The following is a 26411-nucleotide window of genomic DNA, read 5'->3' as shown; positions in this document are numbered from 1 at the left end:
GAGATTCTGGTCATGTTGACATGATCGCATCACATAATTTCTGCAGATTTGTCAGATGCACATTAGTGCTGCCAATCTCCCTGTCTACCACATCCCAGAGGTGTTCTACTCGATTTAGATCTGGTCACTGAACAAGTAAACTGAACTCATAGTCATGTTCATGAAACCAGTTTGAGACGACTTTTTCTCTGATGGTGCATTATCATGCTGGAAGTAATTGTGGCTGGCAGATTGGGTCCATGGATTCATACTGTTGATGCCAAATTCTGACCCTACCATCTGTGTGCCTCAGCAGAAATCAAGATTCATCAGACCAGGCTACGTTTTTCCAGTCTGCAACTGTCCAGTTTTGGTGAGCCTGTGCCCACTGCATTCTCAGACTACTGTTCTTGAGTGTAACTCCATTTGGTCTTCTGCTGTTGTGGCCCATCTGCCTCAAAGTTCATGTTGTGCATTGTGAGATGCTTTACTGCTCACCACAGTTATGAAGAGTGATAACTGAGTTACTGTTGCCTTTCTGTCAACCAGTTTGGCCATTCTCCTCTAACCTCTCTCATCAACAAGGCATTTCTGTCTGCAGAACTAACATTCACTGCATGTTTTTTTGTTTTCTGACCATTCAGAGTAACCTGTAGAGACTGTCATGCATGAAAATCCCGGGAGATCAGTAGTTTCAGAAATACTAAAAACCAGCTCTTCTGGCACCAACAATAGTGCCAGGGTGAAAGTCAGTGAGATCACATTTTTCCCGATTCTGATATTTGATGTGAACAGTAACTGAAGCTATTTACCTGTATCTGCATGATTTCATGCATTGCACCACTGCCATATGATTGGCTGATTGGATAGAATGCATGAATAAGCAGGTGTACACGTGTTCTTAATAAGTTGCTCAGTGAGTGTAGATGCAAGCTGTTTCCCCTGGCATTGCCTTATCAAGCATATAAAAAATAGGTTAATATTGTTCACATTTTTAGTGAAAATTTAGGCTAATAAACCCCATTTGAGTACATTTTGCTCTTGGTTATGACTTATTATCAAAGATCATTATGGTGGCTAAAATCTGGGCGATGATCAGAACAGTCATCCTAGAACATTATATCATTAGGTAATTTTTCAATTGAATAAGTAATAGTAAAATTAAATTATGTATTGTGTATTGTGCAGGTACCCCTGCAGCTGGCTCAGGGACCCCCTTGAGGCCCATGGACCTCAGTTTTGAAAGCCCTTCTATTCTAAGCTGATCCTGCATGGTTTCTCTTGCCTCACTACAAATAGAACCACAATGCTCCACTTCGATCTATTCCTGATTTGGTTGGTTATACTCCTGTGATATTGTTTTTAGAGGAGGGTGAATGAATGAACACACACACACACGCACGCACGCACGCACGCAAGCACGCACACACACACACACACACACACACACACACACACACACACACACACACACACACACACACACACACACACACATATACACACAGGTCTGATGACACCTAGAACACAATAAACACACATAATTTCCTCGTAAAAAATACATACATACATACTCTTTTCTTCTCCTCTGGCGTTCCTCTCCAAATTGATTTTTTGTGCAGAGTTATCATTATCATTAATTTAGGAGACAGGTTCGCTTCAGAGCAATTGAAGACACATTTGTTACAGTCTCAAGCAGAGGCGGCTGCTGGAGGAGCAGAGAGGGGGGGCATTCCCATGCTGCTGAATCCACAGATGATGTGGATGTGCTGAGAGACCATCTATCAGTTTTATTTTATATGTTTCAGAAATAAATAGTATTTTTAGCTGTGACAAACACAGCAGATTGCTTCCGCATTAGGTCAGTCTGTTTCTTCTGAATAACTGACAGAGAAAATGTGATGAATCACAAGTTTTGCTGATATGCAGGAACTGATATGTGGGTTTATAAAGCCTATTGAACAGTTTATTACACTGAGCTACATAAAAATCTTGACTTAAAAAGGTTTACGTCCAAACAACGAACAAAAATAATGCATTTGTTAGGGATTATTTTTAGCTGTGAATTAAGACAGATTTGGTGCTCAAGTGTGTATTTACAGTAGCGTGATGATGTATGTGAGCTTGACACAAAACAGACTACAGTGCCCATTTTCATTCTTATAAAGGAATATGTCACCAATGGCTTTTAATCATTTTTGGAAAATGGAGATCTATGGTACAGAAGAATAAACTATGTCAGGCTTTTGATACACAAGCAATACCTTTTACTAATGCCAATTGATTGTTTGTTTTGATCTTTTCATGGCATTTGTTAATCATAAGAAACAAATATCACCATCCTGGTTGTTGCCTGTAAATATTTTTAATATTATTTTCATATTTGTCTTGGACAAAAAAAAAATGTATCCAAGGTAATTAGGACTGGAATACAATTGGCTATTATACTGTATGCATGCTATATAATTTTCTTCAAGTTACTGTGCTTATATGAGAAAGCAAGAAATCACTGACTAGCTCCATGGCTACCACCATAGCCAGATTAATCTCGTAGTGGGCAAAAATTAGCAAGTGGAACCCTATTTACTCCCTTTTCCCTCCCATCTCCGAGCAGTGTGTTCACTTTTTTCGATACTGGAACAATAAATGCCTCCATGTTTGCTGTGTGGTAATTTGATAAAACACAAATACTTTAGGAATATACACCATTTCAGCACATTATTATGTCGTTTTGTATATTGTGTTTTACTGGTGCATTACCTGTAATCCATTACCAACAGAGGCTTTGGGGGCCTGATAGGGGTTCTGGGGCTCCAGGACAGCTGCCCACTTTGCATTATTAACCATAAACCAAGATGATCCTGCCAGTAGGCTAAATCTGTATTATTAATATATAAAAAACTGACAATCGCGAATAATGTATATCCAATCTATAAGTCTATCTACAGTAGACCTATAGCTATCTTACCTTCGGTGGGATATGAAACATACAACAGCAGTATTTCAAAACATCTAAAATATTAACTTGCTTTGTTGCTATCCGTGCAGCTGCCCATAATAACAAATACTTTTTGAAGTCTCTCTCCCCCTCTCTCCCTTTCTCTCTTTTTGACAGATATCTACTAAAAGCTGCTGCTGACGTCAAAAGCGTCCGCCATCTTTGATGAGAGCTGCACTGCTTTCCCCCATTGAAGAAGTGAGGAGGAATCAGCCGACGCACAGTGCCTTTGCAGCATCCCAGTCATATACAGAGAAAGTCTGGTATCGGTTAGCTGTTGATATACGCAGACCATTCCTCCCATACCGACTGCGGGGCACCGACAACAGGCAAAGGTAAGACTGAAGACACTTTCTACTCCATTTATACCATTTATATTTCTTAAACGGATTGCTTTTTCTGGATTGAAGCAGCAGATGTGTGGAATCGCCTGTTTTCTCTCAGCCTGAATCGTTTTGATGCAACGCCCATTGTATGCTTTTGGGTTTCATCTTGTTTGGGAATATAGCGGATGATTTGAAGGAGTAGGGCAAGAAGGCAGTGAAGGTAATATCTGACTTCTAGTGTGATAAATCTCAAACGCGCAGTGGATTGCTGAGAGGATGGATGCGTTGCGTTATAATGCGTATCTTCGATGTGGGCGTTTTCAGTGTTTCAGCACCGTGGACAGAGCCAGAGAGGGAAAACACATCGAAAAAGTGAAATTAATGTCTTAGCAGGTATAGGAAGTGAGAGGATGTCTTTAGTCATATTTCTCCCAGCCATTTTAGGTGGGATCGTTCCCTTAAAAACCAGTGTCGTAGCAGACTAAGAGCCTCATCTCCTACGCCAAAGCTGCAGCAGGTCGACATCTGATCTCGCAAAAACAAAAACAGCATCACCGGTGATTTGAAAATAGGTGGGTGGATGTGTTCTGATTGAGAGAGTGTCATGTAGCCTAATAGTAAACTGCGCCATGGTGAGGTCGGTGGGAGGAGGGTAGCCGATATAAACAGGAGGGAGGGGGGATGAAGCATGATCCAGCTCCATGAATGCGCCTCTTCCTTTTATTCTTCTTTTTATGCAGTTTGTCGTTATTTGATATGCCACATTTACGTGACCGGGGCATGGAGGGGGCTGGAAAATATCCTTGTGGTATAACGGTAGGTTTTAACAAGCTTGAGATAGGGGAGAGGAGCGCTGAAGAGGACCGCGGTGAAACCCGCACTATGACACCCCCCCCCCTTCAGTATTCCATCCATCCAGCCAAGCCGCCGTCTCCGTAGCGACGCACATAACTGTCAATATGAGCCCCGCACTCACTGTCTGTCAGTCGTGCATGGCGCACAATGGCTGCTTGCCAAATTGTTACCCGAGCAATCCACTGGCGCAAGTATGTACCAATTTGGTTTTCTGCATTTATGATGCAGGGCATTAAACTACGTACACACTGCATATAAAGTTACCGTAAGCTTATCGTATTGCTTCAAAATGTGACCGCAAAATATATATGTCAAAAGCATGCAGGAGCAGTCGAGAGCTGTTTTTTTTATCTGTGTGCGTCTGTGCGGGTCATTTGTTGTGTTACGTGTGATGATGTTCCAAATTCCATTTCATAACCCAGATTGAAATTACCTTTCTACTAGAAAACGTGGTCGCTATCTGCAGGTATGGAAGTTTTGGTTACAAACAAGAGTCAATGTAGGGATTTTGTGTAGTGAATTGACGCCCTGTCACGCACGACGCACATTACCATGGCTGCTGTGAGAGGTATCTGAACCTCGTGATGCAAAAATAGAGACGTGATTGTTGGTTAGGCCTATTCTGAGGTTTGACGATGCGGCAGATCAGATATTGAAGTCGTGTTGATCTCTGGTGCATCTGGAATTATTTTATATAATAATTCCAGCGGTAGGCTGGCTGATGGTCACTGACAGATGCCGTCACTTGAGGGTTGATTGAATGTTTGCCACATCACTGGAAATCTTGCAATGGGCACTATAACATAAATTGACTATTAAATTCACCAAAAGATGTCCTTAAATCACATGCCTTTAGTGGGTGATTTTTAATGACCTTAAAAAAACAGATTTTATTTTAAGGGCAAAAGCAAATTTGTAGCCTTTTAGCCCAGATTATAGCATGCAGTATATAGAGAGCACAGTAAAGCCCCCGAGGATGCTCCGGTTGCCATGACCGCTATACCATATCATGGTATGCGGTTTGCACAGTTTGGACTGCAGAGAGGGAGAGAGAGACAGAAACAGGGAGGGGGTGGAAGTGGTGATGGCAGGAGGTGTCAGGCATGTATTGCACACACTGTGAAGGGGCTGCTCTATGGGTAAATGGTGACTCACAACACCATCACCATCCACTAATTGTTTTTCAGAAACACCCTGGCCGTTGTTCATTTCACAGGGGCATTTTTTTACGCATGCCTATATTGTACTGTTCTGATATCGAGCTAAAGCATCAGTGATTGATGCTGCTGAATACTGAGCTGGCTGGCTGCGCATTGCATGTTTTGGTGCAGGTACACGTTTTATTTGTTTCTCTATGTAGCAGCTCTTTTCTCCTCAATATTTCAGACTCAGGCTCTCAGCCTAAAGAAAGCCTAAAGAGTTTTTTTATTGTTTGAAAGGCATTTAATAGGCCGAACCATTCACTTCATGTGTGCCCATGTATGAGCAACTATACATATTAACCTTATGCTACAGCCACATAAAACCTCTCACTTTGGTCCTAGATTAAATAAGACAGTTATATTTGATATACCAGTCTGAGGGATCTCTGGTATTTCACCAACTGTTTCTCTAAAATGGAAAGATTTGATCAAATTTTGATAAACAAAATGCTTTTTGCAGACTGGATTAGCTTCTGAAATGTTGACATATCAGCATATCAGACACTTGTAGTATTGTTTCATGTTTCACACTAGCAGTTATTTGCAAGAAAAAGTGTTGCTTTTTTCACATGGTTGATATTGCATTCAGGAGCTAATGTCATGTTTCACTCCACAAATGACTGACAACCCACTAAAGACAGGTGCAGTACCACTAAAGGAGTCAGATTCTGACTCCAACTAGAGATTGACAAAATGACTGTATCTGCTTGTGGTACAGATGGAGAAGCATCCATAATTCTTAACTCAAAAGCCTTTATAAAGTGCCACTTTGCAAAGAACTAGGCCTGTTTTCTCTTGTAAAGTGGTCTGGATTGGGAGGGTGAACTAAAATCCTACCGCATTTGTTTCTCAACGTCACTTTACTTATCAGGATTTACCTGCATGACAAACAAAATCATCCTCGTGGATTCAGCAGTGCTTGTTCTGGTTCTGTTGCATTTACATATATGCAACATGCCAACTCCACACTGAAGGAACCCACCCAAACCGGGGTGACCCAGAATCTTCTTGCTGTTCGGAGATAGTCCTAACCACTGCACCACCATGCCACCTCAATAAGAAAGTGAGTAAGTGTATTTCCCAAAACGTTGAAATAGTGCTTCAAAAGAAGAGGAAAAGAGGAGTACCAATTTAGAGGAAAAACAGTGTCCAGTCTGAAGTTATTCGAAGAAAAGGGAAAAGAGTGTTTTTTGCGAGTGTGACCTACTTGACAGCAATAGCTAAGTAGAGGCATAAATGGCATGTCAGGGTGAAAGGCAGCATTTAGGTTTTTTGTGTCCAGTCAGCCCCCATGGGACAACCTCTCACTTTCTAAGGGACACTCTGCATGTAAACAAAAACAGAGAAACAAAATGGCCGCTCCTCAGGCCTTGAAGCTGTGGAAATGCATAGAGAAAAAACGCAGTTGTGCATTTCTTCTCTCTCCAAACCACATCTTAAAAATGTTTTTCTTTTTCTTTCACTGAAACACAGAACTAATTTTTTCAATTTATTATTTTTTTTTAGAAAGAGACCGATATTGGTTTTGTTTTCATTCAGCTATGCTATCTTTTTGACATTTGGGATGTTGTCTTCTAAAACTAGTCAGGTTGATATAATTGTTTCATTGCATTATATAGGGTATTTAAATTGTTATTAATGTAGATCGGTAACAGATATGAGCAGTATACTTGTCATTAATATTTCATGCTCACACAAAAGCATGACTTCTCTAAATTTAGTTTTATTATCTTGCCTCAGTAGTATCCACTCACAGAAGTGATGTGGTTAGTATTATCTCCCAAGTGATGCTCTTGCTTTTGAAGCTTTCTGGAACAAAAAATCGGAAGATCTTCCATGATTTTACCTTCTACATTTATGAGATAGTCAACTGTTAGGCTGATGCACTGTCAGGCACTGTAATCATTCTGCCACCCGTCCTCTCTCCTGCTCTCTCTGGGATTATTATTCTTTTGATTAATAAAATTAATTTAGGGAGAGAAAATGAAATTGATTAGGAAGAGCAGTAAAAGAGTGAGGTGGGGAGACAGAAAGTGTAAATATGATCTTAAATATGAGCGAGATAAACTGCCAAAGTGATTGTTGGGTTGAATAATTTGAAGAAATGCACACTCTCTTTGTGGAAAAAATAGCATAAATGTCTCTTATATAGATCATTGATGCTATTAAAATGATCCAGAAAAAAATGTATATTAAATTCCATATCGCAGCCAGAAAGCAGAAGTACCTTCACTAACATATGCCCAGGAATAAACTTTGGGTGTCAGATTTTGTTATGGCAAGCTGATACACTAGAGTTACTTGTATGTGTGCATGTGTAGGGTATGATGCAGCCTGCTTCAGTTTCACATTGATCTGCACCTGTAAGAAAGCATGTGTAGACATGTTATCCTTGTATCAGTGAAGCATAAAGTCACCCATTAATCTGCACGGCTCAACATGAATACACCCATGTCTTAGGTTTATGTGCTGAGGTAGACGGACAATATGACTGTATCAGTCTTCTGCAAACATGACACTGTGGAGTGTGGAGACGGTTTTCATTCAAGAATCAGTGGATTTTTACGTGGTGTTTTTTGGTGATGTTGTTGCTGTAGGTCTGTCAGTTGTCCTGGGTGATTTATGATGCTGCAGTGCAGCTGACTGGGGTTGTTGGTGCAACTTAGGCTCTACAATGCTTTTACATAAACTTTAAATACTCTGGTATGTCTAAGATAGTTTGCATTCAAAAGGATGATTAATTTGAATCTTGATTTTTTTCATGTGACATGAGTTTTGTCACATTTTAACTTGAACATACAGTACACACGCACTATTACTGCATTACAGTATGAAGACTGCATGCATTATAGGGCATAATTACAAGACTGGCATGATGTATTATGTATTATGCATCTGGTTTGACTTTGTAATGAATTTGTTTTTATCTATACAGTGCTGGCATTAATGTAAATGTACCATGTAAAATGTCTTAAAATGCTTGTGAGCAGTACAGAGTATCAGTATTATTGATTCTTTTAGACTGACCAGCACTGGAGGTTAACATTGCAGCATTTACTGTAGGAACTGAAATATACAGTATTCTACTGATATTCTACTTCTTTGATAGTACACTGAATATCCTTGGGTTTTTTTAATGTTCTTTGCAGACTTGGACTCTGAAAAGGCATTTATTACTATTTTTTGACTTTTTATAGCCCTAGCAATTATATGATTTTCAGCATCGATATATTTTTGCTGCATATACAAAACGTTAATTAAAATATTAGATATTCACAAAAAAAGTATTTTACAGTTCTATAGTGGCTACAGATAAAGAAGGCAGCAGAGATGTAATTTGATATTTTTATGTTTATTCTGTCAGAAGGTATTTCTGATCCTCAGGGTGCACCTAATTGCTTTTTAAAGTCTTTTGTCGTCTGTTTTTATGACTTCTCAAATATCTAACAGGTTCTTACATGACACTGAAGTGACATGACTATTAAAGTCCATGGCCATGAATGTAGAGAATCATTTTTAAAAAATGAATGTGTCCTTTTGAACTGCAAAATAAAGGTCTTGGGATCACATAATGAAATTTTTTGCTGGTGTTTCATGTTATAATCCCGAAGTACAAAATATGTTGCATGCCAAAAAGCTGTGATTAAAGGGTTAATGAAAGTCATCAATATTGATTAGGGCATAACAGTTTGATGGTCTGTTACTGCTGCATCAGGAATTCTGCTTTTTCACTCTGTGGTTTACTTGAGCGTTTCCTGCCTGAGATTTAATCAAACACGCATATTATAAAAAGGAAATCTGCTGTATTTTTTACCCATAGAGCCTTCACATCTCTCTCCCCTGATATTTATTACATTGTAAAACATGAGAGGTTGTGCTTCTAATTCAAAACTGGCTGCAAAGGCCCGTACAGAAATTACTTGGTTGATCATATGTTCATCTGCACCACCAACCTCCTAAACCCTCCACTCCACCTGAACCCATCCCACTTTGTCTCCTTGCAACTTTACTGCCCACATCAGCCCATGAGCAGCCCTCCCTGTCATGTTACGCTTGTCAAAAGTCAAATCTCTATGGTCCTCTAGCAGCCAAATCATCATAGCCACATGGCAATAAATGTGGCTCTGGGTGCTCCTAGAGTGGACAAATGATGAGGCCAAAACATCTTGGATGCACAGGAACCACGAAGGTTACTGTGAGCATGGGGCTGAAGGGCGTTGGCAATGCACATACATGGTGTGGTACGCTATACATATGGGATTATGGCCTTTTTATTTTTAGTCTTTTTTTTCTTGTTTGTGTGTACTTTCTGTTCCTCTCTTCCCACAGTAGCTTAAAATAAACATATCTGTCTGTGCCAATGAGAAGGTCTTGTCTTGTCTACCCATCTATTTTCCTTTCTACTCTGCTCTCCACTTGTTTCCAAGGAGCAGGGAGCCGGCTGATAAGGAGCCATAGAGTTTAACACCAGCGAGGAGAGGGATGGGGGGAAATCACCAAGATTGCCCTTGTCTTCATCCTCAGACTATCTGGTCTCTATTATCTAATGCAGCTGCATTCAAGAGACAATAGGATTATGACATTGTTTTTACTTCAGTGCTGCATGATCATTGATGAACTCTATGTCAGCTTTTACATTAACATACACACAGGTCATAATGTGGCCATCCCTCAAGCTGTTTAGAGTAGGTGGTCACTCTGGAAAGATAAAGTTTATATGAGTAGGTTTGTGACAGCTGTAAACTGCTGTTCCAGCATCCCAGAACCACACTCACTCTCTATACTGATGAGAAAACTAATAAACGCAAGGACTGTCAACAGCTCCCTAAATATATAAGAAGCCACAATGTACAGTTCAAACAGTAATTTCCCTTAGTAACATCCTTTGTCTGCTTTCCCCTAACTACTGTAAATAGCTTAGTAAACTGCCAAGGGCATGGATAAGAAATGTCTTGTAGGATTTACTTATGTGTTGTATAACATGCCTTGTAGAATATTGTGAAGATTATGTTTAAGTGTTTGTATTTCTTTACAAAGAGAACACAGTATGTGGGGTCTTCACCAACCAGTTGTTATGATATTTATCAACGTGATCTCATGGGATTGCATACAAATAGCACGTCAGTTTCAGGACATTTTGCGCGTCGTGTATGCATTTTAAGCTTTTCATTTGTCATTTAACGCAATTTAGTCCAATGAGTCATTCAACACCGTTTTGGTTAGTGTCAGGGTTGGGGTTAGGGGTTAGTAAGTAGAGAAATTACATGGTGTGAAATGACAAGCAAAACCAAAAAAATGCCTAGCGATAACACACAAAATGACTTAAGGAAAATGGCATGTTATTCATACGCCATTTAGTGAGACCAGGCCGCTTGAATGGTGATCACAGAAAGTCATACATTAGGGAATTTATTCATACATTCCTCTATATTCTAAAGCTGTCTCTCCTGCCTAGTCTAACAAACTGCTTTGACATCTCCTCCCATTGCCACACAGTCCTCAGCAATAGATCAACAAAACATCACTAATCACATCACATTACGTTTCATGCAAATGTTCTTATTCGTATACAAACTGTCAGGACAATATGATCTTATAATGTCATAGGCAGCCTCACACCAAGGACTCATGATTACTGCTCAGCCTGTATGATTGAATTCCAACAGTTTATTTAGGATAATTTTTAGACAGTATATTATAAAAAAATTACTAATTACTAATTTTGTGTTGATCAACTAGTAGACTAATAGTTTCACCATTAGTTCCTTTACCGTCTTTAAATCTGGCTTTCACTGTCTAATGAATTCTGTAGTTCAGCTTCAATCCATCTCTGTAAGGTCCTAACACAGAAGCTTTTGAAGTGCTGTCCTCTGTCTGAAGCAGTTAGCCTGCACTGTTATGATCCTCTACCTCTCGCTCGTTAGCCATGTCTTTCTGTGACGTGAATGGTTACAGCGGGGCCAGATGAATACATGATGGGGTCTTGGACTCCTGAGGTCAATAATGCATTACATTCATTCTAGAGTGGGCCACTGGGATATAGCTTCAGCGCTTAATGCTAGCTCCTCTGTGGAGAGAGGGTTGCAGCTGTAGTAACACTTGGGCTTGTTGAGTAATGTTACATCGCTGCTATTATTATTCAGGCATACTGTGGTTTGTGGAAGGGTAATGTCATCATATTGTCATGGTTATAATGAAACCTCTAAACAGTACAGTATTATTATTGTTCTTTTAAACTGCAAAATGGCTGCTGGAATTTTGACAGCATTGGAAATCATTTTATATTTAAAATGTTATCTGTGGCCAAATGACAATTCAGCTATGTCAATTTAAAAAGGAATGCCGATTCGTTCTATTTCTGTTAAGTGATTTGATGTTACAGTCCTCCGTAAGGAGTGATAACAGCCGTAAGTGATGCACTATAATAATCTTCACAAATAAGTCATTTTACGTAACAAAATTTATATTACAAGGGCAATTTATATCAGTCTTTTATCTGATACTGTGCTAACTGTAGCCAGATGGCTAGTTTAAAACTGCCAGGCCTGAAGATGACCCTTATTTCCAGTTATTGTAGTTTGAACAAAGTGTTAATTTAGCTTTTAATTTGAGCGTACCATGAGCTGGTAAAGTAGAGCAGAATCAAAATGTGTAAAAAGGAGGCACTCTTTCATCCTTGTCAGCTTGTGACATATTTTTACAGTTGCCTAACTGTATCAATCACACTCGAGTGATGTTTTCATTTTGTCACTTTTTCTTATTAATTGCATTGTAAGAAGTAAAAAAGGAGCTATAACTTTTAGTATTATGTAATGAATTTACTGATAAAACATGATTTGTTTTAACTGTGGATCATATACTGTATTTGGCAATCTTAATGTGAGATTTAGTCAAATACTTATTAATACAGTGTGTATAGGTGACTGAATTTGGTTGTTGCAGGTGTTATCTAGTCCAAGTTTTACAGAGGAAAGAGGAACAAAAAGACAGATGTAAAAATGGACAAAGGAGATAAGAGAAATTAAAGGCAAGAGGAGGAAAAGAAATTTGAAAGTGTTGAGGTGGAGCAGCTGGTGGGGGCTGGTAATCTTCTCCAGATAGAATCTGATTGGACAGGGTATAAACTATACCATCCTCCACGAGGGAATGTCTGGGGAATGGAAATAGGGGCATTTTCATATGTTTTGTTATTGTTCTTATGGTGATTACACTTAAGTGTCACTGCTGAGATCGTAAAGGGTGATGGATGGTTGGAGAGAGAGCTAGAAAGATGTTCTATTAAACATTGATGATATTTATTTATTTATTTATTTATTCATTCATTCATTCATCCATTCATTCATTTTGTTCATTTATCACTTCAGAGTGTAGTACAGTACATAAATAGAGGTATTAGCCATGTTTTATTGCTCAACCAATTATTCCAAATACTGTTGATTAATGTTCAGTGTTCAGCCTTATTCCAGTAATTCCCTTGAAAACTGTGATAACTGCCACACAAGTCATACATCACAGCACCTTTTTTAGTTTCATTAATAAAATCATACTGCTAAAGTGTGTGTATATGCCTGTATATACAGGACAGAACTTAGATGGGTTTGTGCGTTTAGTGTTCCGTGCTACAGCCTAGTTGTGTGATTTTAATAACTATGAGCATGATGTTTTTTCCTTTGAGCTTTCCTGTTCCTGTTCTTTATTACCCTCCTGCTTAATTAGGGACAAAAGGTCTCAGTGCTTACTATTTCCTGCCATAAATGTCAGCATCAGAGTACGACATAATGACAAGGGGACAGAAACTCATGGGCAAAGGATGTGTGTCAATATGTCAAACACACAAAGAAAGGATTTGTTTAAAATTAAAAAAAGGAGATATACAGTATATGGTGGCTGCTGATTTCCTTCATATTTCCCCAAATCCTGTGTGTTAACAAATGGAACCAGATTATGGATTCCTGATTTGTCCAGTCAGAAGTTTATTATTAAGTTAGACAACGGACTTTGTGTAAGTAATTAAAAAATTAAGTATTTCTCAGATGGGCTGCCCAACAATTAATCAGATGGGACCCTCCAGACAAATCAGTGTCCTTTGAGAGGGATTAGTTCATGGATGAAAGGACAGCCTGGTGGTTAAGGATTCTGTAACTCAAAGTTTACCAGTTTGATTCTTGTAATGGTATCTCTCAAAGGCATTTATCTCTCTCAGGTGGTCTCTACCTGCTCTATCTCTGGATCATTGTGTGAATACCTTGTTACTCATATTGCTTTACGAGATCAGTGATAAATATTGCACTAATTGGTCTGGAGGAAAAGTCAGAATTGGTACAACCCCTAATTTCTTACCTTTGGGTGTTGATCAGCCAAAATTAGCTCAGATGCCTATTGAAATGATTTCTTCATTCCCTTTAATTGACAGTAGTTTGTGCATCAGAGTCTCCTGTGCAGTAGACTTATTAGGAGAGCACCTTGTGATTTTCCACTGCAGCTGAGCTTCCTATCAGTGCATAAAAATGGTAAAATTAACACATTTACCAGAGGAGAGCTGCTCCACAATTTTATCACAGCAGTTGCTGTAGCTACCTGGAGTTGACAAAATGGACAAATGAACAAAGTCTTTCTTTGTTTGCATTATTTATATTTAAAACGCAGAAATAGCAACCATAGATATAAAAAACAAAGACATGTTATTTGTAAAATTTGCCAAATCCCAGAAATCATATCACATGACTCTTTGTCTTAAAAATACTAATGATAAACAAAAAACAACTTAGTTTTTCCGGTAGCTTTTGACTATATACCTATATGGCTTTCTTCACAAAATGTAAGGTGATCAAGTGTCATCACATTACCTACATACAGAACCTCAGTCATTTAGTGATGGCAGCTGTGGGATACATTCAGAAGCTCCAGGAAGAGTTAAGCAAGTGATCTTTAGTTTGGAGTATTTTGTTTCCACTATATATTGTTTCCACTTTTATTCAAATTCCTATTAAGCTATATGTTACTCCTCATTTCTGTAATTATGAACTACTGTACTCACTGATCTGGTTCAACTAATTACTGTTAATGTTTCATTGTGTATTAACATTGCTGTTTAATATAATCTGTCTTCACCTATTTTATAATCAGTGCTGTTCTTCTAGTATCATTTCTGCAGCTTTACCAGTCTACATGCACTGGTGAACATTATCATTAATGCATGAGTTTAAGTGTAATATAATCTGACCCCAAAAACATGCACAGAGATGAATGCATTGATTATAAAAGCATGTTCTTACACAACACCTATTCCACCAGTATTTTGTATCTATGCTGATGATGAACTTGTTCCAGTGCTGAAGAAGGCACTGCTTAGGGCAGCTAAGTTGCAAAATGTGAAGCTTGTAATTGAGACATAAAGTAAAAGGTCAGTGTGGCCTGTTAAAACTTAAATGCCTGAATTTGGTTATATAACTGGACAGGCAGGCAATGTTTGCCTCTCTTCTATCAGCAAGTTATTCTGAAGAGTCTTTTTGACTCAATTCATACATTAAGCACTGCAATGCACAGTCCGGTCAGAGGTTTATATAACCCAACATGGCCCCCTTTTTTTTAAGAGATGCAGGAGAGCGAGAGGAAAAGAGAGAGGAAGAGAAATGTGAGAAATCAGAGCAGGGAGACATGGAATAAACATAATATATAAATATAACTGTTTCTGATTTGACAAACAAATTGTATCTACAAAATAGTGGAAAGATCTATATACAGTAAAGGGGCCACTTAAAAAAGTGCTTGTACAAAGCAGCCTGTACAAAGTGCATGACTTACAGTCCTGATTAAAATTATTGCCACCCCTGACTTTTAGGTACAGAATTTGGAATATCTTTTGATATGAAAATTACCATTTTTTTATAATCAGAATATTTAATAAAATGTCCAGGGTTACTGAACAACAACAACAACAACAACAACAACAAAAATGCTTTTATTAAGTGAAATAAAAAATACAGGCATAAAATGTACCCTTGGTACCCTGATTGTTTCCAGTTTCTTTTTCACAGCGGCAAAGACAAGAGAGCTGTCTGAGCCATTAGAAATGCTATTATAAAAACACATATCAAAATTTCAAAGGCTGCAAGGCAATCGCCAAAGATCTTGAAATTCATATTTAAACAGTTGTTATCAAGAAGTTTCACACTCATAAAACTGTTAAGAGACTTCCAGAATATGGCACGATGAAGAAACATAACGAAAACAGTCTGCGAAGGTTGATGCAGATTATGGAAAAAACACCACACAAGACATCTAAAGAGCTTAAGGCTGACCTGGACCAATCGGGAGTGGTGGTTTCAGCCCATACCATATGCTGCACACTAAACCAAGTGAGGCTCCATGGGCGAAGACCAAGGAGGACACCACTGAAAGAAAGCCACAAAAAAATCAAGATTAATGTTTGCAAAAACTTGCATAGATAAGCCACAGTCTTTTGGGGATAATGTTCTATGGACAGATTGTTTATAGGCAACAAAATGAAGCCCAGAAGGAAACACCATACCTACAGTAAAACATGGTGGAGATTCTATCATGCTGTGGGGCTGTACTGGAGGCACTGAATGTATCAAAGGAATGATGAAATCAGAAGATTACCAAGGCATTTTAGAGTGAAATGTGTTACCTAGTGTCAGAAAATTAGGTTTGAGGTGAAGGTCTTGGGTCTTTCAGCAGGACAACGACCCAAAGAGCACATCTAATACCAAAATATAATGGTTGAAAAGGAAAAGATGTACTGTTTTAAACTGGCCAGCAATGAGTCCTGATCTAAATATCATTAAAAACCTTTGTAAACTTAAAGGAGCTTGAATGCATTGCAGTGGAAGAGTGGCAGAAACTACCAGCAGACAGGTGCAAAAAGCCTCTAGATGGCTACAAGAAATGTTTAGAGGCTGCCATAGTTGCCAAAGGTTCTGCAACCAAATATTAGTGAAGGTTGCCAATAATTGTTTTCTGTACATTTTGTGTTTGTACTTTTCACTATTATGCAAATTTTGTTTTTTTATTTTCTTTCAGAGGGTGTAGACACAACCACTATTAAGAGGGTTGTGACAAAGAAAATATGCCTTTACACCACCACTGCTAAATTAACTTGGGGGAGGCAGAAACAAGCTGTAAAAACAATATTGACATATTGTCACTTTATAAATTTGATTGGGCAAGCAGTTGTCTATTTATACATATTGTATAGCAGATAAAGAGCAGCAGAGAAATATCTGGCTCATTGTAGCAGCTAAATATTTTAACCAGATAGTTGTTAGTTGTTTCTGAGTTTGTCACTACAAATGACACCTTTCACATACATGTAGTCATTGTTGATATAAAAACTTTCATATGGCCAATTTATGTATAAGAAACTTTGAACTCTGTGAAAAATAAAGCTACAGGGGGTTTAGGTTTTTGTACAAAACCAGCCAAAATGGGTCAATTTAAAGCTCTACCAAGCAATATTAAGACCATTAGAGGACAAAAAGAAAAAAAAAACAGAAATACAACCATGATAAGCAAATTGCTTATCAATTTGTCAATGGTTAAATTATTGTGTTTCTGTCCACCTGACAAATTTAAATCAACTCAAAAGATTTTAAGACCTTTGAAGAGCTCCAATTTAGTTTTATTCTCATTGGGATTGGTGCTACATGTGGTCCTGTCATATTTCAGTCATTTGATTCAGTGTTAATATCAAAATATCACTTAATGAAGCTTTATACACACACACATATTAGTCTTTTTATTTCCCAGAGGATATGGGTAAAAATATGTTGCTCTCTCCTTTCAATCCAATATCTAGTCACTGTGGAAAGGAATTATATTTGATTCTTAAGAGCTTTAAATAATTTTACAAGTTAAACTTGGATGCTGGGTTGTAAAGACGTCTTGTAGACATATCCTCTGATAATCTCCAACTCATCTGACACATGACAAGTTGTTTCTAGATCATCTTTAGAGTTAGCTCCCAGTAATCCTACATCTGCAGGTGCCCCACTGTTTGGCTGGCAGTATTAGCCTCTCATGACCTACTGAGGCTAGGAAAGGTTCACAGCTACAGTGCTAACAAGATGTTTATGTCTATCTGTGGCTAATCCTCCAAAATCCCAGTCAACCCTTTCTGTCTGAGACTGGCATTCCTCTTTAAATATCAGTCCCTTCCCAGTCACTCCCCAACAAACAAACACTGCTGCTGCAAGAGCTTCTTATACCTCCATTATACCGCCTTCAACAGTAAACAGAGACTGGGGAGACAGCAGCTCCCAAATGACTACCCCTTGGTTTTATTTGTTTTATGTCTGACTTTTATAAATATGATACAATTTCATTTGGCCCATTTGTTGCATTGTCATGTTTTTTTGTTCTCTAATTTTTCTTCTTGCCCCTGCGGAATACATTTCACATTTTGTACCTTTGGCTTTTAACTGCTCTTGTTATCCACAGCAAATTGATGCTAGTGGGTACGGAGGAGTTGATCAAGAGCATCTTTAGAGGACACATGCCTGATGATGGTTGTATATAACCTACAAAGATAAACAGGAATGAATTATTGTCTAATTAGTCTGAGTTTTGTCTTGAATAAGTCATAAAACAGGTAGCAACTATAAATAAACGTTTGTGGCTAATCCTTGAAATTTTCAGTCAACATCAGGCGATCTCAGCCTCCAGTCAAATGCTGCCACCGGTGCTTCCGTCTAATCCTCCATTTACTAGTACCGTTGTTCAGAGAGCTCAAAGAGGTTCAGAGAGAAGAGCATGCAGGTATGATGTTGTGGGTTTGAATCCTGCAGGTGATTACTGGTGCATGTTAAGTCTTTCATAAAACACCAGTCGCACATCAAATTATGCAAGCTGTCCAAAGCCTGGAGACTTATTATGCCTCATTGGATTTACCTGTTTCCACAGCAGCATCCAGCTATCCATCCTAAAAGCTCTTTCTTATATTTTGTCTCTCTTCCAGCCCTCCCCAGATTCTCACTAGGATCTTCTCTTCCCTGTTGGAGAATTTCTCCACCCCCCACATCCAGCAGCCATGGCAGATGATGCGGACATGCGCAATGAGCTGTCAGACATGCAGCAACGTGCTGACCAGCTTGCCGATGAGGTGAAAACGGCATGCTCACTGCACTGTGGTGGTTTGACTTATGATGGATATGATGACATGATGGCATGCACACGTTTACGCAAACTGACTTACAAAGACCTGACTTGAGTACAGTAAAACACAATACATACATAATGTAAAAAGTGGGAAGATATATATAGGGTAAAAATAGTTCCTGCATTTAATATAAACTTTTTTCAGTAAAAACAAATCAATCAATCAATCAATTTTAAATCAATTTTCTGAATCTAAAAGTTATTTTAAGAAAAGGAAAGCTTCAAAATAACTGCATTCTCATAATATGACATGTTTTTTTTTATCAAAACCTAAAAATTATTTTAAAACAGTTGCAGAAGTAGTCCTTCTGTCCTTGAATGCATACCAACAGAAATTATACAGCACCATGTTATTGTCTGCCTTGGGCTTTGGCTGTGTGTTTGTGTGTATGTGTGTATGTATGTGTGTGTGTGTGTATGTGTGTGTTGTTCTATGTATATCTGATTTGTGTGTGAATGGACAAAATTGATTGTGCAAGTGCATCCATGTTAATGTGAAGGAGTGTGCCCTAGCCTCTGAGTGTGTATGTGTGCGTGTTTCCTCAGAAGTCAGAATGAGAGAAAAAGGGAGAGAGAAAGCCTCAGTCGCGGCCCAGTGCAGATCAGCCCACATCCCTCCAGCTTCACACATGACTCACACTGGCACATCTGAGCAGCATATTAAACACAAACACCCACATGCGTGAACATAGGGCATGCACAAAATGGCGGTGTCAGAATAACAGTTTTTGCCTCTGTTAAACTGAGTTACGTGAGCTCTCAGATCCACAAAGAGGATAACAACTCACGTAATGCCCATTTCAGATCAAAGAACATGAGGACAAGCTCTAATTTACCAGTGCAACTGTATTTTGGTGGCTTGACTTCAGATGAAAATAAAGAAAATAGCTAAAAAAGAAAGATGAAAGAATGAGGAATGAGACAGATGAGTTGAAAAGGAGAAAGAAAAGAAAGAAGACTGGCTACATCAAAAATGGCCGCTCAAATTGAGGCTATACCCTATTCAATTCCTTACCCAACACCCACTGATCAGCAAGGCAAAGCTGTGTCATTATAAGAAGGCTGAGATAACACACAGCACCATCCCTGTCAAGTGGCTTCCTCTAGCAGCCACTCTGCAGCGCCATGCTTGTTAGAGAGGGAAGTGGAACGTGCAGTTACATATCTACCAGCACACAGACTAATAGTAAACATCCAAGAGTTAGAGAGGAAAAGATACAGAGGGGGGATTCAAAGAATGCTTTTTTTTTTTTTACCAGAGTGTAGTTATATTTTATTTGCAGAGCTGCTGTATTCTTGAGTAAATCACTGGTGAGTTACTACATCTCAAAGCACTTAAAATTTAGTTTTGATCCCAAATCCATGTCATGTACAGTAAGCATTCAATTAATTGTCAAAATAAATTCTTAGAAGGTCAGGTGTTGTTACTGCTACTTTCAAATTTCCCATCATAAGGGCGGCCATATTCAATACTAAATGTGCAGACAGTCTGTCTCTGTGATTTCATGTCGATAAATGTCAGATATGATCCTTTTCATGTCCTGCTGATTGTTCAAATTGACTCCACTTTGTTGTGATAAATGCTCACTGACACTCAATTCAATGATCACACAAAGACACATGATTGTGTAGGCTTATTTGCTTTATTTGTTATCCACTCAAGAAGTAACAGTACTTATACAGACGTTCCTTTAATGATGACTGTAGCTGTCTGAATTTGTCCTGTAATCTCAAATGGAAACTAATCATATCTTTTATTTGTCCACAGTCACTGGAGAGCACTCGTCGTATGCTGCAGCTGGTGGAAGAGGTAAGAAAAACTCATAATTCAATTCAATTTTGTTTATATAGGGCCAAATCATAACAGAGGTTATCTCAGGGCACTTTTCATATAGGGCAGGTCTAGACTGTACTCTTTATAGTTATATTTACAGAGACCCAACATTCCCACATGAGAAAGCACTTGGCAACAGCGGCAATGAAAAAATGCGAAGAAATACCTGCCGAAAAGCGACAGGAGGAGAGAGACGAGTAAGCACAAAACTACGGTAGAGAAGTCAAGTTAGTAACGAGCATTGATGCCAAGAATGCGTACAGATGGAGAGGAAGAGGAGGAGAGAAGATTTTGATGCATCACGGGAAGTCCCCCAGCAGTCTAGGCCTATAGCAACATAACTAGGGGGTTGTTCAAGCCAAGCCTGAGCCAGCCCTAACTGTAAGCTTTATCAAAAAGGACTACTCTTAAATGTGGAGAGGGCCTCTGCCTCCCGGAGCAATGATTCATAACACTTTGAATTATGGCTCCACATTGGTCCAAAAGTTTAATTTACAGTTTATAATCAAGGTAATTAAACATGAGACTAAATATGACACTGCAAGAATAGGAAATGAATGTAGTGACACTGGAAGTCTGTCATCTCTGATATACTTTAGGCAAAGTTTTTCTGTACAGGACAGACTGATATACAGTATATTATCAGGAAAACTGCAGAAGAAAGAATTTACTGCACTGAGTCTTGGGTATAATCAGGGAATTAACTGTTGGAAAGAAAAAATGCAGGACCCTATTTAATTCTTACAGTTTTTGTAGTTTGAATATTACACCTATGAGGCTATTTAATTTTGTTCCTGTCTTATAATTTTGTTATTGTTGAAATTTTCATTTCAGCAATTTGAACAAATGCTCATACTTTGTGCATAGTAGGTATTTTGAGTCCTTGATTGGGGAATAATTACCCTTCTATAGAGGGGATTCTTTACAATTTAAAAATTAAAATTCTTTAGTCATGTTTTAATTGTAAATTTGAGGGAGCCAGCATTACAAAGACTGTTCTACACAATGTCCACAATACGCTCCGTGTTCAACAAAGAACACTACTACTTTTCACAATAACTGCTTGATAGCGGAACAGAGAATGACATTGTAGCAATACACATGAAGAATAGTAAAGGAGGACAGTACTGTAAGTTCTCTTACAGGATCAGAGCCAACTGTGTCTTGGTACAGTGAAGACAGTAAGAATTGCCTTTTTATCTTCGGATAGATAGGTGCACTCTAGTAAATCTGTAACAAGTAGTTAAAAAATCTAAGTCAACGATCACTTGCCAGAAAAATGTAATGATTTGTCAAGAATGAGACCAAATTCTCCTTAGAACAGGGCTGAACAAACTGAAAATGAATAAAGACTGCTGTGATTTTGTATCCCATACTGATTTGTGACAATGACAAATCAGTGAATTACTTAGTTAACAGAGAAGAAAGGGGAACCTCTTTTTTAATACTTAATTAGATATTTTGGGAGATACACTTATTTGCTGTCTTGAGCTAGGTGAGGAGACTGATTCTACTCTCAATGCAGTGTATTAAATTCGAAACCAGAGCCAGGAAACCATTAGCTTAGCACAAAGCCTGGTGGCAGGGGGAAACAACTCACCTCCTCTGTCCAAGCTTTTGGGTCAGGTGATGAATTGCTGGTCACTTTACTAATTTATGAAACTAATTAATCCAAATTCAGGAGTTAGCCTGAATTTTCAGTATTGTTCTGTTCTACGTGCCTGAATCCATTAGTCCTGTCAGGCAGGACTGAGTGAACCATGAGCCACCTAAGTGATGGCATGAAAAGCGCATTATAGGAAATGACCTAACACCAGAGAGAGGATACACACATTTTTATTAGCTCATGTAACATTCATTCCAATAAATAATACTGTAATAAACAGAGGGTGACAGACTAGGAGAAAGAACCTCATATTGACACACCAACAAGCAGACGGGGGGGGAGGAGGGAATAAAAGGGAGAGTGAAGGATACAGGAAGAGAAAAAGCATAGACAGCTGGGGGCGGGGGTGTCTGACAAGCTCTCGGTGCAGATCTCAAGGTCATATTGATAATCACTCGACATATCTCACCATGCAGTTCCACCCCTACGACTGTGTGGGTGGGGAGGTACTGAATGAGCGAGACAGAGGAGGATCGAGAGGAGAAGGTTTACAGGTCCCCTGGTTAAATGGGCGCTCAGAAAAATAAAAGGAAGGGAGAAAAAGAGAGAAAGGAGCCTGAGGGGACTGAAAGATATGCAGAGTGAATACAACCCTTATAAAAAAATATCTTAGAATCAGTTTAGAGATTATTTGAGCCATTCCTCTCGCATTAATTAAAATTAACACAAGAGGAATGGCTTTCGTGTAGTTTTCTTCCCAAACTGCTAAGAAGGCAGTGGGTATGTGTGTGTAATGGTGTGTTGCGTAAACTGACACACCATAATCTATGCCTATCAAGCCAAGCTAGGTCACATTTTAGTGCAGCGGTGCTGCATTTTAAGAATCACAGAGGAAGAAGAGTTTTGTATAAGCAAGTGTCGCTATCCTCTTCCTCCTCAGGCTCTTTCTATCAGCATCAAAACCTGTAGCCAACCCAGCCTATCAGCTTTACTGTTGGATGTTCATGCAGGCTCAGCTGTTCAGATATTTCATTCAAATGAAACTCTTAAAGCTGAAGGAATACAGACATCCTCCACTTTAAGAAAATTGTCTTATTTACAGTTTATAAGCCATAATAATGCACAATCCAAAGGTGTAACATCTGCTGACTCTTACACAGATGGAGATCCTGTGATATTATTTGCGTCCTTTGTACAAGGAAATTCAGTGACAATTTATTTTAATGTGAACTCTCCTTTGGTGTCAGCATTTATTATTATTAATAACATTAATCTCCTGGGGTCTATTTCCATGTTTTCTGGTCAGTTGTTATAGCCAAATGACCTTTGCTCCTTCTAATCAATACCAGTCTACATGCTGATGTTACGGGAGCAAAATATCAGGATTTAGACATCATAAGTACCAACAGTTAAATTTTTGGGAAACTTGTGGGTTTTCATGTTGTAAATTTGTAATCCTCTACCTCCACTATGATTTTAAGATGTCTGCTGTTTTTCCACTGTGTATTTTCATTGTATTAGCTCAACATTTTGGGAAATACTTTGCTTTCTTGTCAAGAGTTAGCTCAGAAAAGGTGATACCACACTCTCTAAATATGAAGCTAGAGATAGGAGAGGTTAGCTTAGCATAAAGTCTAGAAGCAAAGAGAGAGAGCTAGCCTGCCTCTCTCCAAAGGTAAAAACGATATCCTACCAGCACGTCTAAAGCTCACTAATTAGGATGTTATATCTCATTTGTTTAATCCGTTCAAAAACTAAAATGTAAAACCAACAGCTTGTGGTTTTACAGGGAGTTATATGACAGAACCTCTTTGGTCGGGCTAGTGACTAGCTGGAACCAAGCTAGCTGTTCTCCCGTTACCAAACTATCCACCTGCTGGCTCTAGGTTCTTATTTAGTGTACAGACATGAGAGTGGTATCAATCATCTCATCTAACTCTCTGCAAGAAAGCAAAATTCAAATTATTCCTTTAATTATCTCCTGTGTAACTCTTCTGCTGTGAAAGAGCAATATGGCCTACTGAGTCTCTAGCCTTGACAGAATTTTTAATTTGAGCTTTTTTTCAGCTGCCCTCCCTCTGCAAGTTACATGTTTAATTGTCTTCAGTCACTGTGTTTTACTGCATTAGAAGAAGCACGGAAGAATAGTTTTCCAACACTGGACATAAATAATTTGTGGTAAAAAAGTGAAAAAGGAGAATGTGAAGTGGAAATGGCTTCTGGCAGCACATATTATTCGGTAGCACCGATTCCTTAAGCTGTTGTGGCCTCTTTACTGACCTCTATTTCATTTTGTTTTCCTCCCTCCCTTTACCCCTCCTTCAAACCTGCCTGTCCTTGGGGAGTAGAGCAAAGATGCCGGCATCAGGACTTTGGTTATGCTGGACGAGCAGGGAGGTAAGTCTCCAAAAGGGGAGATGGTGAGTTTAGATACAACACATAGGTATTAATAACTAAGCTATTCACTTTCGACAAAGCTGGTAGAATGATTTTGTATTTAGAAAAAGATTAGATTATGATTATATTCACATACTAGCAGCGCCACAAGTGACATATCATTTATAGACAGCAATGTTACTGTTAAGTTTATGGTATCAAAACAATTGTGAATGGATGAATTGTTTCATATGCAGTTGCTTGTTTTCATTTAAATGCATTTCCAAAATAATAAATTTTTTCCCTGACTTTTTTCAGTGATAATTTCTGATTTGGGTTTTGATTTATCACATGGTTTGTTTGATTGGTCAAGGCTACCAGTTTAACTTCTGGGAAATGTTCTTTCTTTTAGCTTCCTTTAACCTTTTTTTTTTCCTTTGGCTAAAATTTTTCCTTTTGATTTGCCTAACTGCATTTGATTTGCCAGCAGCTTGCTTGTTTTCATTAGCTATCAAAGACAGTGAAAGGAAAGGGAAAAGAAAAAATTGCCAAAACATTAACAAATCCAGTGATTAATATTTAATGCCAGCCACTGCAGTTGCAAAACCCTACAGCTCAACATCAAGATAAATTATTTCTTCTCCATAATCTAGTTGGATTAACGTATTTGTTTCTGTGGCAGCCATTGGCAGGGGGATGTCTAGGCTATTCTTAGATCTGTTTGTGCTATAACCTTCACTAAAATCACTATGGGAAATTGTTAGGATGTTAAAATGATTAATTTGCAGCCATGTTAGTGTCACAGACTTAGTAACCTTGCATTCAGTGCCTAAAGATTTTACATCATTTACAGCAAATGAGCCTTAATACCAAGTAAGTGGCAGCAAAAATACCACTTCCCCATAAATAAGCCCCATTATATGGCACAGGTCACTTCTTAAATTATTGCAGTTTGGCCCACCCTTTTTTACTCTTTTGCTTCTAAATACTACTGGAACCCCAGATGTCCAAACAGGCCAGAGAACAGCTAAACAGACAGTGCCACCCTGCTGACAGTCCAGAGGAGTAAAAATGCATGGATAAGAAAAACGATCGATTTAGCTGGTAAAGAAAAAATATTCACTTCTTTATCAGCTCATATACTGCTTTGTACAATCCCTGGTTTCATGCAGTTTGTAAATTGAACAAGCTGGACAGCATGTAAACCAATCCTAAAGCCCTGTAAGAGGGAGCCTTAACTGTGCGTCGTTGTTCACTCAGGGGGATGAAAAGTCTTTCCCTCCTCTGACCATCCATGTATCCTCTCATCCCTAGTCAGTGTCCCCAGCATTATTCTGCACTCACAGGATTACTACTCATAAACCAATTGCAACAGCTGACTAGACACACAGGAGGCTGTAAGCCTGAGCTGACCTCTGACCCTGTATTAACGATTTTTTTGCTAACAGAAAATTATGTAGCTGTGTACCACTTGATACTGGAGACAGTTATTAAAAGGTTTAGAGGTTTGTTTCAGGTGAAATAAAATTTAAACTTTTAGCCACTGACCATATTTTCTTAAAAATTACTCTTTAATGAGTGCAGCATGCTCATTGCCGTTATCCCACTTCACTCTAATAACCTTGATTCAACATGAATCCTTTCTTAGTTGAATATATTTACATAAATGCATGCCAACCAGGGATTTTACAAATCTGAAAAAGACCATGAACAAGTTTCTCGGTCTATTCCATATTCAACTATGCTTCACCCTTTTGCACTCTGCCTATACCGTATTTCCTATAATCAGAATGGAAATCTTTTTTGCTGTGGAACAGTCACCAACCCACCATTCATCACATCAGCATAACAAAGGCCCTGACACTCATAACACGAATCCAGTCCTGCCTTGATCCACAGTCTATGGGGGCTGTGGATCAGTAGTACTTTAATAATTCTAGTAAGTGTTGTGGTGCTTGAAGTGGCTGCAAGGGTTCAGTCAGACAAAAGCAGATGTAATATTGCACAATGATGTAAAGCTGCTCATACAGTATATAGTCTTTTGTTGTCATTTTCTCAA

General features: G+C 38.6%; 1 protein-coding gene across 1 annotated transcript in view; it reads left to right on the top strand.

The window, feature by feature from the left end:
- Nucleotides 1-3221: 3221 nt before the first annotated feature.
- LOC120789072 (synaptosomal-associated protein 25-A) overlaps nt 3222-26411 on the top strand; it is a 34213-nt gene continuing 11023 nt past the window's right edge. Inside the window, exons 1-4 of the mRNA XM_040125541.1 lie at nt 3222-3312; nt 18337-18480; nt 20305-20346; nt 24325-24373. Coding sequence (XP_039981475.1) covers nt 18409-18480; nt 20305-20346; nt 24325-24373 — 163 coding nt within the window. The 5' untranslated portion in view covers nt 3222-3312; nt 18337-18408. The remainder of the gene's footprint in view (nt 3313-18336; nt 18481-20304; nt 20347-24324; nt 24374-26411) is intronic.

This window comes from Xiphias gladius, chromosome 4 (genome assembly GCF_016859285.1).
Source record: "Xiphias gladius isolate SHS-SW01 ecotype Sanya breed wild chromosome 4, ASM1685928v1, whole genome shotgun sequence".
Classification (NCBI taxonomy): domain Eukaryota; kingdom Metazoa; phylum Chordata; class Actinopteri; order Istiophoriformes; family Xiphiidae; genus Xiphias; species Xiphias gladius.
This window is presented reverse-complemented; position numbering and strand designations above follow the sequence as displayed.